Below are 24534 nucleotides of genomic sequence, written 5' to 3' on the forward strand. Positions count from 1 at the left end.
CAGTTTAGATTCTTTAGAAGCATCCCCAATGAGGCAGTGTTGGATAGTGGAAGGAATGCTGGATCAAGTCAGAAAAAGAGAAGGCTTGATCCTTGACTTGAGTGTTTTCAAGGCTGAGGAGGTATTAGCCTTCCTCTGCTTGCACTCCTAGCGTAGAGCTGGGGTAGATGCCTGGGAGTTGCTGAGAGGTAGGTTTGGGCTTGATGTAGGGAAAAACCTCCCAGTGATCAGAATGGTAACTAAGCTGCTTCAGAGATTCGAGCCAAGGCTGGATGACCCCTTGCTGGGTGTGATATAGAGGGGATTATTGTTCAGGTCTGGGTTGAACAAAGTGGTTTCTGAAAGGAATAGATGGTTCCTGAAAAAGCGGGGAGTCTCTTGCTCTAAGAGCTGGATCCTCACTTTAACTTTCTGTGTGACCTTGGGCAACATGGGAAATCAAGGGTTTTTTGTTGAGAAGTTGGTACACACACTGTCACTTTTGTCACTTGGCTCACCTTAATTGTGTGACTTTGTTAGTGAAAAGGTTCAAACCGGGGTTGCAATATATATCAAGAAATGACTGTGATGTGAAAAAATATCAATAAGATTTTAAAAAGGAAGGAATTGGAATAGATCGTCTCCATGATCTTTTCCAATTCTTCTACTTTTAAAAAAACCTAGAAGATTCTAGATTCCTCTAGTTTTAAAAAAGATATTAATTCGAATGATTCATTTTTGATGTTATGATTTATGATTATTCTGTTATCTAATAGATATCAACAATTTTACATAGAGAGAATATCATAGAGAATATTTTTCCAGGTAGAGGACTCCCCCCCAAAAAAACTATTAGACTATAAGGTCCTTGAGGACACACACTGCCATTCTTCATAAATAGTTACATCAGGTGCCCAATACCCAGAACAGTAGCTTCTTCACAGTAGGAGCCTAAATGATGGAATGGATATGCATGCAAATGGGGAGGCAGGTAAAGGCTGGGTTAGGGGTGAAAATGAAGTCCTTAGTTCTTCTGGAACCCCCATTGGGCTTGGGGTTCAGAGGGTGCCCTGTTGACTCCAACCAGGATCAAAGTGGGTAGTCCAGGAAACAAGAATGGTCAGAGATCAGATGCCTTTCCTGAATACCAAGGCTCTCCGAAGTCCCTCTCCATGGCCAAAGAGGGTTGCTCAGACCGGAGGTGGGACATCCTCAGGCCCCACCAGTGACTCTGCTCTGTTTTCTCACATGGTCAGTGTGTAACCAGACACTGTGTGAGGGGATGACTCCCACTTGCCCTCCCGGGGATAGGCTGCTCATGCACTACCAGGAGGAATCCTGCTGCCCCAGCTATACCTGTGGTAAGTGAACATCCAGATGGTGAGGGGAGCCACTTGGAGCTGTCCTCTTCCCTCTGAGCTAGGCTCATGGTGGGTCCAGAGGGGGAAAAGAGACCCACATGAGTGAGGTTGCATATTGTTTCCTGTGGGGCTGGGCATGGGTTTGGACCAGAGGTAACAGCAAGACTGAGAACTGCTTGGTTTTCCTCAGAATGTGACCCAGAGCAGTGTGAGGCTCAGCCCGATCCTCAGTGTCGCCAGGACCAGATGCTGATTGCCGGCCGGCTTGGAGACACTTGCTGCATCTCCTACTTCTGTGGTATAGTGGCTGTGGCATCTCTGTTAATGAGGCGCGCCCCCTCTTCCTTAGCCCCAGAGAAAGTCAAACCCCTTCTTACTGCATCATCACTTCAAGATCAATGACCACTTGAGTAAGGCAGAAGGAGTGGTTTATCTCAGCATCTCCAGTGTCTGAGATGCCCACATTACCTAACCCATCACTAGATCCCTCCCTACCTGGGCCCACTCTGGTCTCTTAAGAGAAGCACCAAAGAAGAGTTTTCTCTAGATCCAGGGACTGGTGGTAGAGGGAGATGGGTCTGGCCTTCTGCCCAGCCTTACAGACTGGTGTCAGTTCTTGTTATAGGGGAAGAATTAGGAAAGGCTGAGGATGATGGCATGGATAAAAGGCAGTGGCACGCAGTGGAAAGAGCCCTTGTCTGGGAAACAGGAAACATACATTCTGAATTCAAATCCAGCCTTTATATGCTGGCTTGTATGACTTTGGGCAAGCCATTTAACCTCCATTTGCCTTGGGTTCCCCATCTGTAAAATGGATAATAGATAGCACGTATCTCCCAGGGTTGTTGTGAGGATCAAATGAGATATTACTTGTAAAGTCTTTGGCATCTTGCCTGGCACATAGTAAATACTACCTAAATTCTAGTTATTATTGTCTTTTTCATCCTCCTCTTCATTATTCCTGCCTCTCCTACCTGTTCACTCTGTGACCTTAGACAAGGACAAACTGGAGACCTTGAAAATGCCATCTCTGATTTAGGGGGCCTCTGTCTAGCCACATTGGCCTCCAGAGCCTCTCTGTCCCAATTCATGCTGTCTCTCCCGCTCTCTTCTTGTCTATACAGGCTGTGACACTTGTCCGGACCCCATCCCCACGTGTCAGGAAGGAGAGGTGCTCACAGTGGACAGCGACACTGCAGAGCTCTGTTGCCCACTCTATCTGTGTGGTGAGTGTTGTTGAGGGAGCTGTCCACAGCTATAGGGCATGGACCTCAAGGTAACCTTCCCAACTGCTGGAGCCCTGGGTCCCTGCTCAAAAGCTCTGTCTTAGGACCAATGGAAAAAGTGCCCTCCTTTTAAGGAAACCCAGGAAGGTAAAATTTGGGCCCCATGAAACCCCTACAAATCAAACAAAGTCTGGTGTTACCCTGCTTAATCAGAGGGGGAATAGGTTATCACTGATGGAAATTTTAGGACATTTTTTAAGGAATCCAGTTTCTTAAAAACTCCTACCTTTTGTTTTAGAATTTGTACTAAATATCATTTCCGAGGCAGAAGAGTGGTAAAGGCTAAGCAACTGAGATTAAGTGACTCATCCAGGGTCACACAGCTAGGAAGTGTCTCAGACCAGGTTTGAACCCAGGTCTTCCTGAGTCCAGCCTGGCTCCCTCTCCACAGAGCTACCTAGCTGGTTCAGTATTCTAGTTTTAATATTTCAAGGTTCCACGGGGTCTCAAGGTGCCTATATAGCCTCTCTTGAGGGCATTATAGAGGTCTGGTTGAAGGAACTTGTTTCAAGATCTTCTAGGGTGGTTCCAGTTTCCATTGAGAACTTGGACTCCCCAACACCATGCTGAGATATAACCCTGAAGGGATAAGACCCTGCCTTAGCAGAACTCCAGTGCTTAGCCCAGTGACTGGCACACAGTAGACATTCAATTGACTGACTATCTAATTGCCTGAGACTTGGGTTCAAATCCTAATTGTGCTTCATGCTAGCTTGTGTATCATTTCAGAGTGACTGAAATTGTTTATTCTTGCAACAGGGTTATCCTTTCTAAAAAAGTTTTGATTGGTTTTGTTTTTATAATAAAAACATTTATAGATTTCTCTACTTTGAGAAATCTCTTGTAAGAAACTTTAACAACTAAGTAAAACTAACAATATAGTGAGTGACCTCATCTGAATGTGTGTCTATGGCTACCCCATCTCTACTTTTAATAAATTGCCTATTTAATGAACAGAAACCCATTTCTCTCCTTCCCACCTCTACCTCGTTGAAAAAAAGAAAATTCCTTGTAACAAATATGCTTAGTTAAGCAAAACAAATTCTCTCATTGGGCATATACGAAAACCTAGGCTTTCATTCTGTACCAAGTCCATCACCTCTGTCAGGTGGCGATTAATATGTTTCATCATCAGTCCTCTGCAATCATGGATAGCTACTATAACAATTGTTGTTCTTAGAGATTCTGTTTTTAAAAAGAAAGAAGAGTCAGGGATGCTTTTCTTTTCTTTTTTTTAATTTTTATTTGGTCATTTCCAAACATTATTCATTGGAAACAAAGATAATTTTCTTTTCTTCCCTCCCCACCCTCCCACCACCTCTCCCATAGCCCATGCGTGATTCCACTGGGTATCACATGTGTTCTTGATTCAAACCCATTTCCATATTGTTGGTATTTGCATTAGAGTGTTCATTTAGAGTCTCTCCTCAGTCATATCCCTTCAACCCCTGTAGTCAAGCAGTTGCTTTTCCTCGGTGTTTTTACTCCCACAGTTTGTCCTCTGCTTGTGGATAGTGATTTTCTCCTAGATCCCTGCAGATTGTTCAGGGACACTGCATTGCCACTAATGGAGAAGTCCATTACCTTCGATTGTACCACAATGTATCAGTCTCTGTGTACAATGTTTTCCTGGTTCTGCTCCTTTTGCTCTGCATCACTTCCTGGAGGTTGTTCCAGTCTCCATGGAATTCCTCCACTTTATTATTCCTTTGAGCACAATAGTATTCCATCACCAACATATACCACAATTTGCTTAGCCATTCCCCAATTGAAGGGCATCCCCTCATTTTCCAATTTTTGGCCACCACAAAAAGTGCAGCTATGAATATTCTTGTACAAGTCTTTTTCCTTATTGTCTCTTTGGGGTACAAACCCAGCAGTGCTATAGCTGGATCAGAGGGCAGACAGTCTCTTATCACCCTTTGGGCATAGTTCCAAATTGCCCTCCAGAATGGTTGGATCAATTCACAACTCCACCAGCAATGAATTAGTGTCCCTACTTTGCCACATCCCCTCCAGCATTCATTACTTTCCTTTGCTGTCATATTAGCCAATCTGCTAGGTGTGAGGTGATACCTCAGGGTTGTTTTGATTTGCATCTCTCTGATTATAAAAGATGTAGAACACTTTTTCATGTGCTTATTAATAGTTTTGATTTCTTTGGCTGTGAACTGCCTGTTCATGTCCCTTCCCCATTTATCAATTGGAGAATGGCTTGATTTTTTGTACAATTGATGTAGCTCTTTGTAAATTTGAGTAATTAAACCTTTGTCAGAGTTTTTGTTATGAAGATTGTTTCCCAATTTGTTGCTTCCCTTCAAATTTTAGTTACATTGGTTTTGCTTGTACAAAAACTTTTTAATTTGATGTATTCCAGATTATTTATTTTGCGTTTTGTGACTCTTTCTAAGTCTTGCTTGGTTTTAAAGCCTCTCCCTTCCCAAAGGTCTGACATGTATACTATTCTGTGTTTGCCTGATTTTCTTATAGTTTCCTTCTTTATGTTCAAGTCATTCACCCATTTTGAATTTATCTTGGTGTAGGGTGTGAGGTGTTGATCTAAACCTAATCTTTCCCACACTGTCCTCCAATTTTCCCAGCAGTTTTTATGAAATAGTGGATTTTTGTCCCAAAAGCTGGGATCTTTGGGTTTGCCATATACTGTCTTGCTGAGGTCACTTACCCCGAGTCTATTTCACTGATCTTCCTTTCTGTCTCTTAGCCAGTACCAAATTGTTTTGATGACCGCTGCTTTATAATATAGTGTGAGATCTGGGACTGCAAGGCCCCCTTCCTTTGTATTTTTTTTTTCATTATTTCCCTGGATATCCTTGATCCTTTGTTCTTCCAAATGAACTTTGTTATGGTTTTTTCTAGATCAGTAAAAAAATTTTTTTGGAAGTTCCATAGGTATGGCACTAAATAGATAGATGAGTTTGGGTAGGATGGTCATTTTTATTATATTGGCTCATCCTACCCATGAGCAGTTAATGTTTTTCCAATTGTTCAAGTCTAGTTTTAGTTGTGTGGAGAGTGTTTTGTAGTTGTGTTCATAAAGTTCCTGTGTTTGTCTCGGCAGATAGATTCCTAAGTATTTTATATTGTCTAGGGTGATTTTAAATGGTATTTCGCTTTCTAATTCTTGCTGCTGAAGTGGGTTAGTGATATATAGAAATGCTGATGACTTATGCAGGTTTATTTTCTATCCTGCAACGTTGCTAAAGTTGTTGATTATTTTGAGTAACTTTTTGGTTGATTCTCTAGGATTCCTTAAGTAAACCATCATATCGTCTGCAAAGAGTGATAGCTTGGTATCCTCATTGCTAATTTTAATGCCTTCAATTTCTTTTTCTTTTCTAATTGCTACTGCTAGTGTTTCTAGTACAATGTTAAATAATAGAGGTGATAATGGGCATCCTTGTTTTACTCCTGATCTTATTGGAAAGGCTTTTAGTTTATCCCCATTGTAGATGATGTTTGCTGATAGTTTTAGATATATACTGTTTATTATTTTTAAGAAAGGCCCTTCTATTCCTATACTTTCTAGTGTTTTCAATAGGAATGGGTGTTGTATTTTATCAAAGGCTTTTTCTGCATCTATTGAGATACTTATGTGATTTTTGTCAGTTTGCTTGTTAATATGGTCAATAATGTGGATGGTTTTCCTAATATTGAACCATCCTTGCATTCCTGGTATGAATCCTGCCTGGTCATAGTGGATGACCCTTGTGATGACTTGCTGGAGCCTTTTTGCTAGTATCCTATTTAAGATTTTTGTGTCTATATTCATTAGGGAGATTGGTCTATAGTTTTCTTTCTCTGTTTTTGACCTGCCTGGCTTTGGGGTCAGTACCATGTTTGTGTCATAGAATGAATTTGGTAGAACTCCTTCTTGGCCTATTCTGTCAAATAGTTTGTTTAATATTGGATTAGTTGTTCTTTGAATGTTTGATAGAATTCATTTGTGAATCCATCTGGACCTGGGGATTTTTTCTTAGAGAGTTCTTTGATGGCTTGTTCAATTTCTTTTTCTGAAATGGGGTTGTTAAGGTAATTTATTTCTTCCTCTTTTAGTCTAGGCAATTTATATTTTTGTAAATATTCATCCACATCACCTAGATTGCCATATTTGTTGCCATATAATTGGGCATAGTAGTTTTTAATGATTGCCTTAATTTCCTTTTCATTAGAGGTGAGGTTTCCTTTTTCATCTTGGATACTGTCAATTTGGTTTATTTCTTTCCTTTTTTTAATTAGACTGACTAGTACTTTGTCTATTTTATTTGTTTTTTCAAAGTACCAGCTTCTAGTTTTATTTATTAAATCAATAGTTCTTTGACTTTCAATTTTATTAATTTCTCCTTTGAGTTTTAGGATCTCTAATTTAGTCTTCATCTGAGGATTGTTAATTTGTTCACTTTCTAATTTTTTAATTTGCATGCCCAATTCATTGACCTCTGCCCTTCTTAATTTGTTAATACATGAACTCAAGGATATAAATTTCCCCCTGAGTACTGCTTTGGCTGCATCCCATAGGTTTTTGAAAGGATGTCTCATCATTGTCATTTTCTTCAATGAAGTTATTAATTGTTTCTATGATTTGTTCTTTAACTAACTGGTTTTGGAGAATCGTATTGTTTAATTTCCAATTGATTTTTGATTTACCTCTCCATGTTCCCTTACTAATTATTATTTTCATTGCATTGTGATCTGAGGAAGTTGCATTTATTATTTCTGCTCTTTTGCACTTGTTTGCAATGTTTTTATGCCCTAATACATGGTCAATTTTTGTGAATGTACCATGTGCTGCTGAAAAAAAGGTATATTCCTTTTTTGTCCCTATTTATTTTTCTCCACATGTCTACTAACTCTAATTTTTCTAAGATTTCATTCACTTCTCTTACCTCTTTCTTATTTATTTTTTGGTTTGATTTATCTAGTTCAGATAGAGGAAGGTTCAGGTCTCCCACTAGTATAGTTTTTCTATCTATTTTGTCCTTGAGTTCCTCTAGTTTCTCCTTTAGAAATTTGGATGCTATGCCATTTGGTGCATACATGTTGAGAACAGATATTTCCTCACTGTCTATACTGCCTTTTATCAGGATGTAATTACCTTCTCTATCTCTTTTAACTAGATTTATTTTTACGTTGGCTTTGTCAGATATCATGATTGTGACTCCTGCCTTCTTTTTGTCAGTTGATGCCCAATAGATTTGGCTTCACCCTCTTACTTTCACCCTATGTGTATCTATCTTTCTCATATGTGTTTCTTGTAGACAGCATATGGTAGGGTTTTGGACTCTAATCCACTCTGCTATTCACTTGCGTTTTATGGGTGAGTTCATTCCATTCACATTCAGAGTTATGATTACTAGCTGTGTATTTCCCAGCATTTTGATTTCTGCTCCTTTACCTGCCTTTTCTTCTTTCACTATTTCCTTCTACCCCAATGTTTGCTTTTAAACAGTCCCCCTTGTTCCCACCCTTATTTTACTTCCCTTTCTACCTCCCTCCCTATTTATACCCCCTTATTTTCCCTGTAGTCTTTCTAAAATTAACCCCCTGCTCCCTCCCTCTCTTGTACTGCTTCCCTCCCCATCAGACCATTTGTTACCCTTCTACTCCCCTTTAGGGTGCAAATCTATTCTCTGCCCCCAATGGATTGGATTGTTTTTCCCTCTTTGAGTCACTTTCAAAGTATGTAAAAGTTGAGTATTTCCTGTATCTGACCTCTTTACCCTTCCAGTGTATTGATGTTCTCCTGCCCCCAACATGAGCTTCTTTATGACATATAAATTTATCCCCATTTGTTTCTTTTCCCATTTCTTTTAATATTAACCTATTTTTAAGCTCTAGTTATATATATATATATATATATATGCATACTCATGCATATGTATGTTTGCATGCATATATCTATATACCTATTTATGTCTTGTCCTTTCATCCTATACAGTTTGTCACTGTTCCCTCTGAGTGTAGTTCTTTTTGCTGCCCAGGTAATAACAACAGTTTTTAAGAGTTACCAATGACCCCTTTTCTTATAGGGATACATATCATTTTAACTTATTGAGTCTCTTAAAAATTTTTTTTGTTTTTCTTTTTTCCCCTCCTTTTTTAATTACCTTTTGATGATTCTCTTGAGTTCTGTGCTTGGACATCAAATTTTCTGTTCAGGTCTGGTCTTTTCTTTATGAATTCTTGAAATGCTTCTATTTTGTTGAATGACCATACTTTCCCCTGTAAGAATATAGTCAGTTTTGCTGGGTAGTTGATTCTTGGTTGTAGACCTAGTTCCCTTGCTTTCCAGAATATTGTATTCCATGCCTTTCTTTTTTTCAGTGTGGATGCAGCCAGATCCTGAGTTATCCTCACTGTGGTTCCTTGGAATCTGAATGACTTCTTCTTGGGAGCTTGTAATATCTTTTCTTTGGTAGGGATGCTTTTCTTAGGAGTGTGGGGGTCCAGAGTTTAGCCTTATGTCACTGGACTGACATGCTATTTTGTCAGGGGGCATGGAGTGGAGTTGAATTGGGGAAGGGTAACTTAAACTTAGTGAAATTGGTACTAATATACAAAAGAATTTAATTGCAAACTAGAGTAAGCAAGGGCATAATGGAAAAAGTTTAAGTCTTAGAATTAGAAGGCTTGGCAAAATTGGGACACTAATGTATTGCTGGTGGAGTTGTGAATTGATCCAACCATTCTGGAAGGTAATTTGGAATTATATCCAAAGGGCTATAAAAGACTGCCTATGGGGGCAGCTGGGTAGCTCAGTGGATTGAGAGCTAGCCATAGAGATGGGAGATCCTAGGTTCAAATCTGGCCTCAGACACTTCCCAGCTGTGTGACCCTGGGCAAGTCACTTGACCCCCATTGCCTAGCCCTTACCACTCTTCTGCCTTGGAGCCAATATACAGTATTGACTCCAAGACGGAAGGTAAGGTTTAAAAAAAAAGACTGCCTGCCCTTTTGATCTAGCTATACCACTACTGGGTTTGTACTCCAAAGAGATAAAAAATATACACAAATATTTATATCTGTGCTTTTTGTGGTAGCAAAAAAATTGGAAGATGAGGGGGTGTCCCTCAATTGGGGAATGGCTGAACACATTGTGGTATATGGTGGTGATGGAATACTATTGTGCTATAGGAATGATGATCTGGATGGAGGCTTTCTATGTGAATTGGAAAGACCACTATGAACTGATGCAGAGTGAAATGAGCAGAACCAGGAGAACATTCTAGACAGAAAGTGAAACATTATGGAACAATCAAATGTAATAGACTTTACTACTAATAGCAATGCAATAATCAAGAATAATCCTGAAGAACTTATGAAAAAGAATGTTATCCATATCTAGAGAAAAGACTATGGGAGTAGAAATGCAGAAGAAAAATATCTATCACCTGGTTATATGGGTATAGGATTTGGGGTTGTGGTTTTTAAAAGATTACTCTATTACAAATATGAATAATATGGAAATAGGTTTTGAGAATGAGACATGTATAAATCAATAGAATTGCTTGTCAGCTCTGGGAGGGGGAGGAAAGAGGAGAGAGAGAACTTGAATCATGTAACCATGAGAAAATATTCTATAAATAAATAAATAAAATAATGTGAATAAAAAAGAATTAGAAGATCTGGGTTTTCACTCCAGCCCCCTCATATTAGGTATGACATGCAGGGCAAGAAGACATCTAATGTCTGAGAGCCTCAGTTTCCTCATCTATGAAATGGGAATGATAATTTTTGCACTACACACCTCATAGGAGAATGCCCTGTAAACTTTAAAGTTCTATAAGAATTCAAGCTGCTATCAGTGGCTGATTTGATTTACATTAATTTGGTTTTAAAATGGCAACCATTAAGGCCACTTCTCTTGCTTTTTTCCCTTTAATAACAGAAAATAAGTGTTTAAATTTCTAGTTTCCAAGAAACTGAATTATCATGAGATAAGGTCACCCTTGGAAAAACTTTCAAACAATATAAGCTCGTAGGATATGATCCAAAGAAGTCTAGCTATACTTGTCTACTAGTTGAGCCAGCAAATCCACATACCCAGAAGGCAGGCATAAAGCAAGGCAAAGCCAAGCCTGGGCCATTCCTCCCCTCTCATCCATCTCTTGTATTCGCTCCCTTTCTCCTTCCCTCCCTCTTGTCATTTCTCTCAGATCCTTCCAAATGGTTTAAAAGCAAGTTTGTTCTTTTAGGGAAGCCAAGGGTGCAATCCTCAAAGCCCTCCTTTACAGATTATATTAAATTTGATCAGTCATCCCTGCTGAGATGATCTCAAAGCCCAAAGCCAGGAAAATAAACTTAAGGAATTTTTATTGGGAAGTCACATGTATTAATATTAACATTGTATAAGAGCAGACCCTAGGGTCCTTAGTAACAGGCTGCAGAGAACGCTGGACGTGGAGACAGGGAGATGAGTTCAGATGCTACTTCAAACTTATACTAGCTATGAGATCTTGGGCAAGACTCTTAGCCTCAGGTTTTTTTTTTTTTTGGTAAGATGGGGGAGTTGGATTTGAGAGCTTCTAAGGTCCCTTCCAGCTAGGATTCTATGGTAGGTCTACACAAAGCTCATTCTAGAGGTTTCAGGAGTTACAAGGATGGACCTCCATTTAGATGGGTGGTCCCATGTCAGGATCTTCTCCAAGGTTTCATGCTCAGACAATGGGTAGTTACTATCATTGTCTGTTTTCTAACCTGTTCTCTTTTTCTGCCAGAATGCCAGCTCTTCCGCTGTCCCCAATTACAGTGTGGCTTAGGTATGTCCCTGGTGGAAGTGTGGAGCCCTGATCGATGTTGCCCATATCGGTCATGCGGTAAGTGAGCCTCGGGCAACAGCTCATACTCTTGCTGGGTCCTCTCCATCTCAAGGAGGCTGTGAGCTTGTGGACTGCCACCATGGTGGTTGTTATTGATACTTGACTCCTTCCAAAGGCTTCCTCATGAAGGAATGTGGCACACCCATTAAATTCCCATCACTCGCAGTTCTAAGAGCCCTGAATCTCTTTCTTTCCTAGAAAGAAAAAGTGAGAAACACTCCACTGTGCACCTAGACTTTTGCTAGTGTAAAATTGATGATTATTTTTTTTAATCAAAAGACAGTCTTTTATTAGGCCATCTGGATTAATCTTAGCCCCCTGTCCTTTGAAGGTAGAGCTTGTGCTTTGTCTAAGATACATACAGTATCCCACACATATGAGGATTAGATACAGAATTTTTTTTTTGTTAAAGAGCTTAGAGCCACAAAAATAGACCTTTATTAGGGTATGGCTTTTTTTTAAATCACATTTTAGCAGAGTTTGAACAAAGTCTTTCTTTTAAAAAATGTATTAATGGTTTCTATTTTTACATCATGGGCATTTCTACTTTTAATCAGCCTTCCCTTCCAGTAAAAAAACCCCAAACAAAAATTAAACAACTGACACAGCAATCTCATCCATCATGCTTCACACCCATCGTCACTAGATTGGATACAAGATTTAGAAAGGACTTTACTGGTCATTTAGTCTAACTTTTGTTTTACAGATAAGACAAGTAAGGCCCAGAGAGGCTGCTCAAGGTCACACAGCTTATTTCTGTGACAGAATCAGAATCTGAACCCAGGTCATCTGATTCTAAAGATAACCTACTGTTCCATGTTGCCCTATGCCTTTCTTTTTATTATTATTATTTTAATATAAAACCCCTTACCTTCTATCTTGGAATCAATACTGTGTATTGGTTTCAAGGCAGAAGAGTGGTAAGGGCTAGGCAATGGGGATTAAGTGACTTGCCCAGGGTCATACAGCTAGGAAATGTCTGAGGTCAGATTTGAACCTAGGACCTACTCTCTCTAGGCCTGGCTCTCAATCCACTGAGTTACCCAGCTGCCCCCCCTATGCCTTTCTTGATAAAAGGAGGGCAGTACATTTTTTTAAACTCTCCTCTGGGTTTGAGCTTGGTCATTTAGTTATATAGAGCCTGAACAAGGGTTTTAAACAGAGATAAAGATAGAAAGTGATTTTTATCCAATTTACCTTTGAATAGTGGTTCCAGAGGTAATTCAGAGATTATGGCATCTCATTGCTTCTTCCCTACCCTCAATCCCTTTCCTTTGATTGAAAAAGCTTTTAGTGTTCATTTTTTCCTGGGTTCCATAACACTCCCTACTTCGCCTCCTTTGGGGTCAGTCCAAAGGCTATTCACATGGGGAAATAGAATGAAGGCCCAATATCTTACCATTCCTCCATTTTCTGGAAGTCTATTTGCATTCCAGAAGCCTGGAGTTAGGAGTCAGGGCTCTGGGATTATAGTCTTGGCAACCAATGGGTAGAAACTTGGGTTGATGTCTCAAGCTAAATTTCGTTCTGGCCATTCCTATTTTTCAGAATGTGACTGTGACACCATCCCTGTACCTAAGTGCCACCTGGTGAGTGCCTCGTGCCTCTCTTTCCTTTGTTCAATATCTTGAATCTTCCTCTATCCCTTCCCTTCCCTATTCTCTACTGACCCTTGTCTTTCATTGAGAGGAAAGACCTTGATGGGAGGAGACCCTTTCAGGATCTGAGAGCCAAGCTTTGTCACTCACTTATTCCATTGCTTTGAACAAGCCAGACAAAAATCACAGGATATGAAAACTAGAGATGCCCACCTATTTGTACAAATGTGGAAAGAAGGGAAGAGGATTTTCTAGGGTTGGTAGAAGAGTCATGATAAAGACTGAGGTGATGCCCTTTCCCCTCTTCCCCAAACTGCTTGTCTTCATCTTTCTGGACTTCTCTTTCTACATCTTTAAGATGGGAACAATACATTTGGTTTGAGGACCTTGTAGGGATAGATTCTCAATTGTGCTATGGGTGAGTTTGTCAGTTTTTTGGCTATGCTAAGAAATTAGGAAGAAATACACTGAATATCCCAGATTCCCCCAGGACTGCCAGGCCATCTTTCAGAGTGTGTTAGAGAAGGAACATGAGCCAAGGCAGAGATCCCCAGATTTTCTCCTGCATCTGCCTTTGGCCCTTGGAAGAAAGACTGGGTAGCCATAGGAGACTGACTGAGCTCTATGTGCATCCAGTGGGAACTACAGCAGCTTGATACAGAGTTCATGCAGAGTGCTGAGAACGTGTGCGATTGTGTCAAGTACATTTGTGGTGAGTGAACAAGGGAAACAATAGGGTGTTATCCAGACCCAAAGGCTCTGGTCTTCATCCACAGTGAGGGAAGGGATCTCTCCCTATTTGAATGACAAACTAATGAACCCCAGGGATGGGGTGGTTGGGTGGGAAGTTGGTGGGGAGGACCTATCCTCCTGAATTATGGCTATGATCAGTGTATGTCCCTCTATGACCAGTGAAGGCTCCTGTTTGCCTGAGCCAGGAACGTGGGGTCCTGCAGCCTGGCCAGAAGGTGGTGGAGCTCTCAGCTGATGGTGTCTGCAATACCTCCCACTGCACTGATGTCCTTGATCCCCATACCAACTTCTACCAGATCAACACAACATCTGTCCTCTGTGATGTGCAGTGTGAGGCTGTAAGACTCCACACACAATGTGGCTTGGGGGAACCTGGTGGAAACCTTCCTTTATCTTCTGGGATAACCAACTTCAAGGGTTCACAACCTCCTGAAAGAGGAGAGGAATGAATGGATGAATAGGAACCTATCCTGATCGAGGATTCTAAGTAGGAGATTCATCAAGTCCTATGGGGAAAATTGAATGTTTCAGAGGAATGGAGAGAAGATGGAAAGTGGCTAAGAAAGGAGAGTTGGATTATAGTAAACCATGAGTAACCCAAAGGACTGTTCTCAAAGGCAATATTCAAAGTATCTGAAGGACGATGGCCAGTTGTTCCCCACCTCTATGGGGATGTGTGCATGCCTATGAATGTGTACTCATATGAATGTGTATGTATGTGTGTAGTGTGTGAAAGAGAGACAGAGGCAGAGAAGGAAGGGGGGAAAGAGATGGGGAGAGAGAGAAAGAGAGAGAGAGAGAGAGAAAGAGAGAGAGAGAGAGAGAGAGAGAGAGAGAGAGAGAGAGAGAGAGAGAGAGAGAGCAGAGCAGAATGCATGAGGTAGAAATACAGCAAGAAGATTTTTTTCCTTGTTGAATTTTACTTTATGCAAGAAGATTTTTAAGTTGGGTACCAAGACCTGGACCAGACTCTCTTGTAGATCATTATGATTAGGAGAGACACCTTTATCATTCTCTGGTGTTAGACATGGTCTTGCCTGGATACCACAAAAGGATGGAGTAGGTCAGTGATGGCAACCTTTTTAGAGACCACATACTATGCCCCTCCCCCAGAGACTGCATGCCATGCCCCCCCCACACACACAAGGGGAGGAGAAAGTGCTCCCATTGGGCTGCTGGGCAGAGGGATGGGGGAATGTGAAAAAATGTCTTCAGGCACAGTGGAAAGGGGGAGGGGAGCAACTCTGCTGAGTCTCTCTGCCTTTCTAGTAACAAGCTCTGGGGGTGAGGGGGTGGGGGAAGACAGCCACATACCCAGAGAGAGCATTCTGTGTGCCATAGGTTTGCCATCACTTGACTAGGTGATTTCCTGAATTCCCATGTCGCTCAACAAATCTCTTATTCTGTTCCTGGATCCTTTCTGAATCTTATGGTGACTTAGGGCTGAGGGATCATTGGGAAAACATTCAGGGTGAGGGGACAGCTGGCAGGGAGAGGCTAAGGTGTGTCAGGTTGGGACTGACTTGGCTGAATTTGCAGAACCAGGAGTACCAGCCTCCCCAGGACTTGGCCACCTGCTGTGGTTCCTGCAAAAATGTGTCCTGCCTCTTTATGCTTCCCAATGGCACTGAGGTCATATTTCTGGTGAGTCTTTTCTTCCCCAACCCCGCCCCCCAGCTCTCCCTCCCACCCAATAACTCCATGGAAATCGTCTTGGTTCCTTTTCTCCACCCCTGGGCCCAAATTGATCCCAGGACCCTCTTTTATGTAGAGGAGAAAAGTGAGGTGGATAAGCAGCAGTGCCCAGAGGACTGAGCATATTTTGGGCAGAGCTAGGGAGCAGCTGTGTGAAGCCATATAACAAAGATGCTATTTTTGATTTAGGGATTGCCCCCTCCAACCCTGCTACATTCACTTAATGCCTTCACCTTTTCACAGTGCTTCACACACATTTAAATGTGAGCTCCTTGAAGGCAGGGAATATTTCCCTTATGTCTCTGTATCCCCTGTATTGGTCAAGCAATAAACATTCATTAAGTGCCTATCGTATGCCAGTCATTGTGCTAAGTTCTGGGGTTATGAAGAAAAGCAGAAACAGAATCCCTTCTCTCAAGGAGCTCATACATAATGGAAGAGGCAGCATACAAATACCTATGCAATTCAATATTATATATCTATATCTATATCTAAAAAGTTAGTACTAGTGAAAAGAGCAGCTCGGTGACACCTCCCTTAATTAAAATTCAATCTCAGATACTAGCTGTGTGACCCTGGGAAAGTCACTTAACCCTTTTGGCCTCAGTTTCCTCATCTGTAAAATGAGCTGGAGAAGGAAATGGTTAACCATTCCAGTATCTTTACCAGAAAATCCCAAAATGGGGTCATGAAAAGTCAGATACAACTGAAACAGCCCAACAACATCAGCAAAAATGCTAGGTTGGAAGGGAGAACACTAGGAAAGGACTCCTACAGAAGGTGAGATTTGAGCTGAGTCTTACAAGAAGCCAGGGAAGACAAGAGATGGAGGCTGGGAGGGGGAATGGTCAAGCCATGATCCAGTGCCTGGTATATAGTTGGCACACAATGAATGCGTGATGATTGATTCTTACAATGACCTTTTGAAAGCAGAGTAGGGATTATTATATTCACTTTATAGAAGACATTGAAACTCAGAGATGGTGAGTGACTTTCCTAAGGTCACACACCAAGTTCCAGGTTTCCAAGTATCAAGGTACCAGTTTCCTTCTCTGTAAATTGAGAGAGTCAGATGAGATGACTTATGAGGTCCTTTCCCCCTTTCCCACTTCTAAAATTTTGTGTTTATAGAATTAGTGACAGAATCTAGACTAGGACCCAAGATCTCTGATATCCATGTATTTTTTAAACCACCATAAATGGAGTACAAACACAGACAAGTAATCTGGAGGCTAAGCATCTTCCCTTGTCTTATCTCTAAGGCAGAGAAACTAGTCTAGTCCCCAGCAGCAGGGTAGGTGTATCTCATATAAGGCCTCCCTAACTCCTCAGAGGATGGTTACTTGGCATAGATCCTCTGGGTCAGCTATCCTTTATACATCTTCCTTCCAGCCTGGAGCATCTTGGATCTCTGACTGTGCTCGTCATGAATGCAGCAATACAGCTCTCGGCGCAGTCCTGGTTGTGTCTCCCATCACCTGCCCACCCCTCAATGAGACTGAATGTGGGAAGGTAAGGGCTATGGGAATGGGATGTCCAGATGAGCCACTGGCCTGGGGCAGTATATCTTAGAGTTTCTTAGCCCTTCAAATTTCAGTTTCCTTCTAGGCCAGAGCATACCCTGAAGCATGAAGGGACGGGGGGGGGGGTGTAATATTTAAATTGTGTTTGACAAATATAAGAATTTAAAAAGTTGTTGTGGTCGCCATTTATAATAATTAACTCTTAAGTCAAAAGGCTGTTAGTAGCTTTAGTAGCTTTATTATAGCAAGGTAGAGACGATAAAGGGGGAATGTAGGAAGGAGGTAGAAAATATTGCCTAGTTAAATTCCCTAAGTCTGGATCTGAGTGCCTCACTGAAGAGGGGGTCCCACCGAAGACAGGAGAAGAGCTGAAAGGCCAATGTCTCTGGCCAGGGTCTCCTCAACCTAATCAAGTCACTGAAGCCAAACTCCTCAAGCCACCAAAGCAGAATCACCATGCAAGAGCCACCAAGGCAGCAGAATGAATCAGAATCCCCTTGACTATCTTTTATAAGCAATTTTCTCCATGTCACCTCCTATCTCTCTGGTTTCTAGTTCTTTCACTGTGGGCTGGTCTATCATATATCAGGAACTAATCATAGTCTCCCAATTTGCCTAGCATTGCTGGGGCTTGTGTGGTGGTGGCAGGCAGTGCTTGTGGTCTTTTAGGACTAGCTAAATGTTAATGACTAAGTAACTGTGAAAGGTGGGGAACTCCAAGTTCTTGATTGATGAAGCTAAAATAAACAAAAAGTGTAAATTCTCTTTCACAGGGAAGATCTCTCTTCTTTCCAATCTGACCATGTATCAACCCCCTAATCCATCCATCTAGCCATCCATTCATCTAGTCTTCCATCCATTCATCCATCCATCCATCCATCCATCCATCCATCCATCCATCCATCCATCCATTTATCTATCCAGATGCCTCCTAATGCACTGCAAATACAGATATAATCTATTTCTGATGTTCAAAGATTAGAAACAAACACCCAAAGTTTAGCTTGGGCAATGGGAGTGACACATAATGGCTTTGGAGTCAGGAAGATCATACCTACTTACACAAGCATATTCATTCTCAGGATGAAATTATAGCAATATACCTCAAAGACTCCTAGCCCCAGACATCTCTTTTCTCTTCTTCACCTCTGCCTCCATCATAGGACCTCAAAGGGAAAAGAAAAAAATACCTTTCATATTTTCAGAATTAGAACACAGATCTCCTGACTCCCATTCAAGGCCTTTTTGAGCACGTTGTTCCTTCCCTAGAGTTAGTACAGATGGCCATGAATTCAGGGCTATGGAATCTTCCCTGAATCTGGGAGTCAACAATTAGTGTAGAAGAACAGGGACCTTAAATGGCCAGAAAAGAGGCCTAGGAATAGGGAGGAAGGGAGAAACTTGGATGGGGGCAGGGATTCACCAGGGAAAGGTCATATGATCACTCACAGGACCTATGTTTTCCCCCACAATCATATCCATACCCAACTGTCCCAAGCCCCATATCGATTCATGCTAGGTATCCAGGAAAATATAGCATGACTTTCCTGGAAGGTTGTAGGATGCATATTCTTTGGTCATCTCTGGCTGCAAAATCCAGGAGGAGGGGAGGGACCCCATCCTTGGGTAGCTCAAAGTATCCTAAGGTGAATGGTGGGACCAGAAAGGGGAACGACCTATTTGGCCTGAATTATCTGGATAACTCTGCATCCTTTTAAACTTTGCTCTGGCCTCAAACCCTGAGCCCACAGATACTTTCCCAAATAATGTTTAGTTAAGCTTTTGGTGGAAGGGCATATCTGTGGGTAGTTTTAACAGGGACATCAGAGAATACCACAGCTTATCTTATGCCTCTGTCTCACTATCTTCCTCTTCGTTTAGGTGGGGGGCTCTGTGGTACCTTCTGTGGAGGGATGCTGCAAGACATGTGAGTATCCCAGCTTATGCCACGACTCCAAAGGTCCCCCAGGACTGAGTAACACAGTGCTGGGGGAAGTTTCCTGGGTCCCTGGCAGGATCCTACTATTCCTGCCTGGAGGGTCTTGTGTGAGACCCCAGGACAATAGTGGCTTCTCAGGTGTGACTGGGATAATGTTTTATGTGTCACATCATTATTTGTAGAGGTGACATTTGTCCTCCTGGGCACTTGTTAGAGCCAGGCTTGTGCTTCTCATTAGAGAATCAAGCAGGCAAGCAAGCAAGCATCCATTACATGCCTCCTGTGGGCCAGGCACTGACCTGGGCACTGGGGATACAAAGACAATAGATGAAACAATCCCAAATATCAATGCGCTATTATTCTAACAAAGGAGATGAGTATATCTATAAGAATAAAAGCAAAGTAGTTGGGGAGGAAGGAGAGGGGCACCACAGAATATTTGGAAAGACTTTATGCAGAAGATGGGGTCTGAGCTACATTTAAAGGGAAAAAGAAATTCTATGAGAAGGAGATAAGGAAGGTGGCCATCCCAGGCATGGGGGTGGGAGGATGGGGTTGGATCACCAGTGTAAAGGTCCAGAGACTGGAAATAGAGTATGAGTGAGAGGCAGAAAGGCCAATTGGGCTGGATCCCAGAGCATACATGGGGGACTAATGTCCAGTGAAGCTGAAATAGGTCAGTCTTGGTCCCTAGGAGCTCAAGAACCTATTGTGTCAGCTGGAGGAGTCTTTGAACTCTTTCCATGGCCATATGATACAAAGGAAGGGAAAGAATACTCACTCTGGAGTTAAGATGAGGGTTCAAATTCCATTTCTGCTACTGTGTAATCTCGGGCAAATCACTCAATCTCCCTAACCCTTGGTTTCTTCATCCACAAAATGGAGGGGGTTAGAGTTGGACTAGATGGCCTCTGAGGTCTTGCTCCAACTCTATGATTCTGTACCTCACAGGCTGGTATTTCCTTCTCTTCCCAGAAGAGCTGCTTTCCCCGAGAGTGACCCAGACCACACTAGGGCTCTGTCCCATCCCTCCTTGCCCCAGGACAGGAGGATCAAAGATCCACCCTGGGCTTTCTCCAGCTACACTCTGGTTACTGGTTGCCTAACCACATGGAACATCCCTAAACTGCTTTATGTTGTAGATCCGGGGTCTTACCTTGAGGTCCATTGGCCTCCTATGGAGGACTTCCAGGGCCCATGAATTTGGAAGGGAAACCATTACATCTTTATTTCAATTTTATGCATTTAGAAAAGTGATTCTGAGAAGTGGCCCATAGCTTTCATCAGACTGCCTGAGGAGTGCATGACTAGAAAAAGTTAATAATTTCTGCTCCAGATGGCTCCTCAGAGGCCATTTCTGGGAGTGGGCTGCTTGGGCAGCTCAAATTGGGAGATTAAGATGGTGGCCTGAGCGTGTGATCTGCTATAATTTCCTCTGATGCCAAGGCCCCTCTCCCTGTTTCCATCCTATCACCTGCTCTCCTCCCTCCACTCTCCCTCCTTGAACCCATTCTCCAATCCCCAGATCACCCTCTTTTCCATTTATGATCCATTTTTCTCACACCCTGAGCATGACTGAAGCCTTGTCCCACTCTCTCCAGATTTCCCAGGGCTTTTTTTTTTCTGCTCCCAGTTAGGCCCATTTCTTCTCCAAGGGTTAGTGTCTGTTGTCCCCAAGTCAGTGGGAATGAAGACAAAGCAGCCTTCTTGTGGTGATTCTGAACATGGTCCCTTTGATCCCTGGGCCCTCCGTTCCCTAGAGAAAGGACAGGAAGGAGGGTTAGGGAAGGGGAGGCAGTTGTGGCTCTCTGTTCCTGCTCCTAAGAGCATCTGGGTAGCCCCTGGTCTTCAAATGGGGCCATTGGGCCCCAAAGCATGCACATGTGCACCCCAGTAGCACTCGCTTCCTCCTATCCACCCAGAGCCTAAAAACTGCTTCTTGCTGAACAGCCCCACATGGAACTGCATTCTCTAGGCCCAGGACCACTCAAAGATAAGGACTGTTAGGACATCCACTCCCTTTCATCTGGACTGCCCTAGAAAGATTAAGACAAAAGGATTAATTAGATTTAATTCAGTTCAACAAAACTTTATTTTCATTGGAGGAAACAGAGTTTGAGTGAATGGGTTGAGAGTGGCAGAGCAAGCCCTAATTTCCTGACTTCAAATCCAGTGTTCTTTGCCTTTGTTCTAGCTGTGGGATGTCCCATTGCTGGACCTCCACTCTGCTGCCCCGTTCCCATCTCCTGTCCTTCCTTTATAGACTAAAGCACAGCACTGAGGGTTTCAGGACTCACCACCAAGCCCCAGATACACTACCTGCTAGTTCTCCTTCAGAGGGGGATGCCATGGAGTTGGCCCTGGAAGCTGTGAGGGGCAGGGGCCAGTCATGCATGGGTTGAGGGTCCCAGTGCACAACAGCTAAGTGTCTAAGAAACTCCACCTTCCCTTTCCTTACCCTTCTCCTGCCCCAGGATGGGGCAAGAAATCTGGGTGGTTTGGTCAAGTTTATTTGGCTTTTCTTGCCTTTCCCCAGGTAAGGAGGATGGGAGGTCCTGTAAGAAGGTGACTGTCCGAATGACCATCCGGAAGAGCGACTGCCGAAGCAACACGCCCGTGCGTTGTAGGGGCCCTGGGGAAAGAGGGAGAGACCCTGGGGTCAGGAGCAGGCTGGGTCTGAGCATCTCACTTGGCTTGATTGGGGAGAGAGAGGCCAGGATGGGAGGAGGAGAGTCTGGGGATGGGCTGGGGTGAGTTATCTATCCTGGGGGAGAGCTGGCAGCTTCCCCAGCCTCCCAGCCCTACTCTCGGCCACAGGTGAACATTGTGAGCTGTGATGGGAAGTGCCCCTCTGCAAGCATCTACAACTACAACATCAACACGTATGCTCGTTTCTGTAAGTGCTGCCGGGAGATGGGCTTGCAACGGCGCTCGGTGCAGCTCTTTTGTACAGGAAATACCTCCTGGGTGCCTTACACCATCCAGGAGCCCACAGACTGTGCCTGCCAGTGGTTCTGAGACCTTTCTTCTGAGGAAGAGCTGGCGAGTGGCCCTTCTCCTCCCTCTTCTTCCAACTTCCTTGATCCTTTGAGAGTCAGAGGGAGGTTTTCCTGACTCCTGCCCCTTCCTTGCACCCTTGTAGGGTGAGGGCTGGGGGGAATTTTAACCCCATGCCTCCCAGATTCATAGGAACCCCTGGCCATGGAGAACTTGGCAGCAAATGTGCTCTAGGGGTCAGGAAAGCCCATCTCAGACTGGGAGCAGAGTTATCGCAGAAAGGTCTTTCCTTCCCTGCCTCCTGCCAGAGATATCGTCTTGTACAGTTCGACTACAGATTGGGGCAGAGGCAAGGGGATGGATCCCACTCTTGGAGCACCAGAAGACCCCCAGCTCACTCTTGTTAGAGCTAGACATAATAAAGAAGCTGGGAAATTGGCCACCTCTGGCACTTTGCCCTTTTGACCAAACATGGATGACAGGATTCCTTTGGGGCATGAAGGCTTTAGTTTATCCGTTAACATCTTAGTTATGAGAACAAAGTAGGGTTAGCCGTATCAAATGGTCCAGGGAGGTTGAAAAGTGGTAGGAGAGGAAGCTTCTGTCCTTGGAGGGGTCCTTCAAGGACAGGATACCTGCTGGCTGAGTTGATTAAATGGTCCAGAACTCCTTTCATCTTGAGGAAATCCTGCCTGATTCTCAGTGATGGGCATTTTGTCTAGGGAAGATTTCAAGACTAGGCATGTATAAGTTATTTACCAGGTAGAGCCCTCCCTGATGCATCATAGCCTGGTAGAAGCTGGTGGCCTTCTTCATGGTTTCATGGGGGTAGTTTAATGAGAGAAAGAAGTGATTTATCCTTCAGGGACTCCAAATTAGACTAGAATTATCTAACTCAAAAGCAGCTCATCACCCTCAGAGGCAATTTTTCTCCTTCATGATGCCTCAGAATGCTCCCAGGGGGTTTTACTAACAAGCCACCCTTGATCTTGGCCTTCAAACAACCTTCCAGCCTCATAATTTCTGATGTGAGACTCCAGAAATGTTTTGAAGAGAAATCCAGCACCGAGGGATCTCCTAATCTCCTCCATTTGTAGAATTTCTAGCTCTGCAAGGCCTTAGAGCATGTTTTCCCCAAAGAGACTTCAAGATAAAATATTGGAAGATGATGACACTTCTAGCTTACTTGTTACATGAGCATTTGGCCCAGAGTCCATTGCTGAGTCTAGGGATGCCTTTCCTAGAGTTAGCCTGGCAAGCTTGATGCTAGGCTAGAGGGGCTTGGGCTTTCCTTCCTCCTCTTGTGCCTACCCTATGCCTCCAGTCCCTTGTCCAACCTGGGGAGGGCTAAGCTGCTGGCAAATCCATATGAAGAGGACCTTCATATTGAGGCCTTGCCTTACCCTTTCAAGTTTCCCTGGAGGTATTTCCTAGAGCCCTGGAGATGCCTACTATTGAGGAAGGGGCTACTCCAGGTTAAAAGGAAGAGAGGCATTTTTCGCTACTTGCAAATGATGAAATCCATGTCATTCTTCCATGTCCAATAAATGCCAAGAAGAAAGCTGAGAAGCATATCAGTGGGTGTCAAATTGTCTTTGGGAATGACTTGCTTTGGAGAATGCAGGAGAACTCAGTCATGGCACCATTTTGGAGGATGGGGCCAACTTAGTGTGGGGCAATGGTATATGCTCTGATTGAAGAGAAGGGAGAAAGGAATCCTTGCTCCCACCAATTTACTGAAAGGCACAGCAGGACATGGTGATGGATGGAGTGCTGCACTTAGAAACAGGAAGACCTGAAAGATTCAATCTCTCCTCAGGGAATTATTAGTTGTGTGACCCTGGTCAAGTCAACCTCCCTGAGCCACATTTTTCTCATCTCTAAAATGCAGATGATAATATCACCTGTCTTGTGGACTTGCTGTGAGTCTCCAATGAAATCACAATAGTAAAGCACTTGGCTAGCCTTGAAGAACTCTATGAATGAGAGCTATTCCTTTTACTGCCTAGATATACTTCCCTTGTGTAAGAATTGAATTAATATTTCTACCCAGATACATATTTTATGAAAGTTTATTAGAAAGGGTAGACTTTCATAGCTTTAAATCTCATCATTCCTCTAAGTAACCTGACCACAAGTTGCCTAGCCTGCCAGGCCCTTCCTCTTTTCCCCTTACCTGCTTGCTCTGTTTCCACATTCGTTCAAGCCCCCAACCCAACTAAAGTCAAAAGCTCCACACTTTTATTGATGTACAGCACGTACACGTACACAGTAACTGTGTTATGTGAGGAATGTTGATGGACAGGTCAGGCTACTCAGGAGGGGGAGGGAATGAACTTCCTTGACACACCTGCCTTCAAGAACATCAAGATTTAGGCCAGTCCATTACTTGGAAAACTGACCAGCACTACTAAGGCCATGAGCGCTGGGCTATTGACTGAAGCTTTGTGGTTAAGAGTGCTGGTACAGGAATCAGGAAGACCAGAATTCAAAGTCAGCCTCTTATACTGACTAGCTGCATGACCCTGGGCAAGTTACTTAACACCTGCCTGCCTCAGTTTCCTCA

The 24534-nt window shown here is 43.0% G+C and overlaps 1 protein-coding gene across 1 annotated transcript in view; it reads left to right on the plus strand.

Moving 5' to 3' along the window:
* Positions 1-24094, plus strand: part of OTOG (otogelin) — a 122866-nt gene extending 98772 nt beyond the window's left edge. The window contains exons 43-54 of the mRNA XM_056803791.1: positions 1236-1340; positions 1531-1638; positions 2465-2566; positions 11362-11460; positions 13012-13052; positions 13698-13773; positions 13974-14152; positions 15354-15458; positions 16902-17021; positions 18914-18959; positions 21508-21587; positions 21789-24094. Coding sequence (XP_056659769.1) covers positions 1236-1340; positions 1531-1638; positions 2465-2566; positions 11362-11460; positions 13012-13052; positions 13698-13773; positions 13974-14152; positions 15354-15458; positions 16902-17021; positions 18914-18959; positions 21508-21587; positions 21789-21989 — 1262 coding nt within the window. The 3' untranslated portion in view covers positions 21990-24094. The remainder of the gene's footprint in view (positions 1-1235; positions 1341-1530; positions 1639-2464; positions 2567-11361; positions 11461-13011; positions 13053-13697; positions 13774-13973; positions 14153-15353; positions 15459-16901; positions 17022-18913; positions 18960-21507; positions 21588-21788) is intronic.
* Positions 24095-24534: the final 440 nt, after the last annotated feature.

This window comes from Monodelphis domestica, chromosome 6, assembly GCF_027887165.1.
Source record: "Monodelphis domestica isolate mMonDom1 chromosome 6, mMonDom1.pri, whole genome shotgun sequence".
NCBI classification, from domain to species: domain Eukaryota; kingdom Metazoa; phylum Chordata; class Mammalia; order Didelphimorphia; family Didelphidae; genus Monodelphis; species Monodelphis domestica.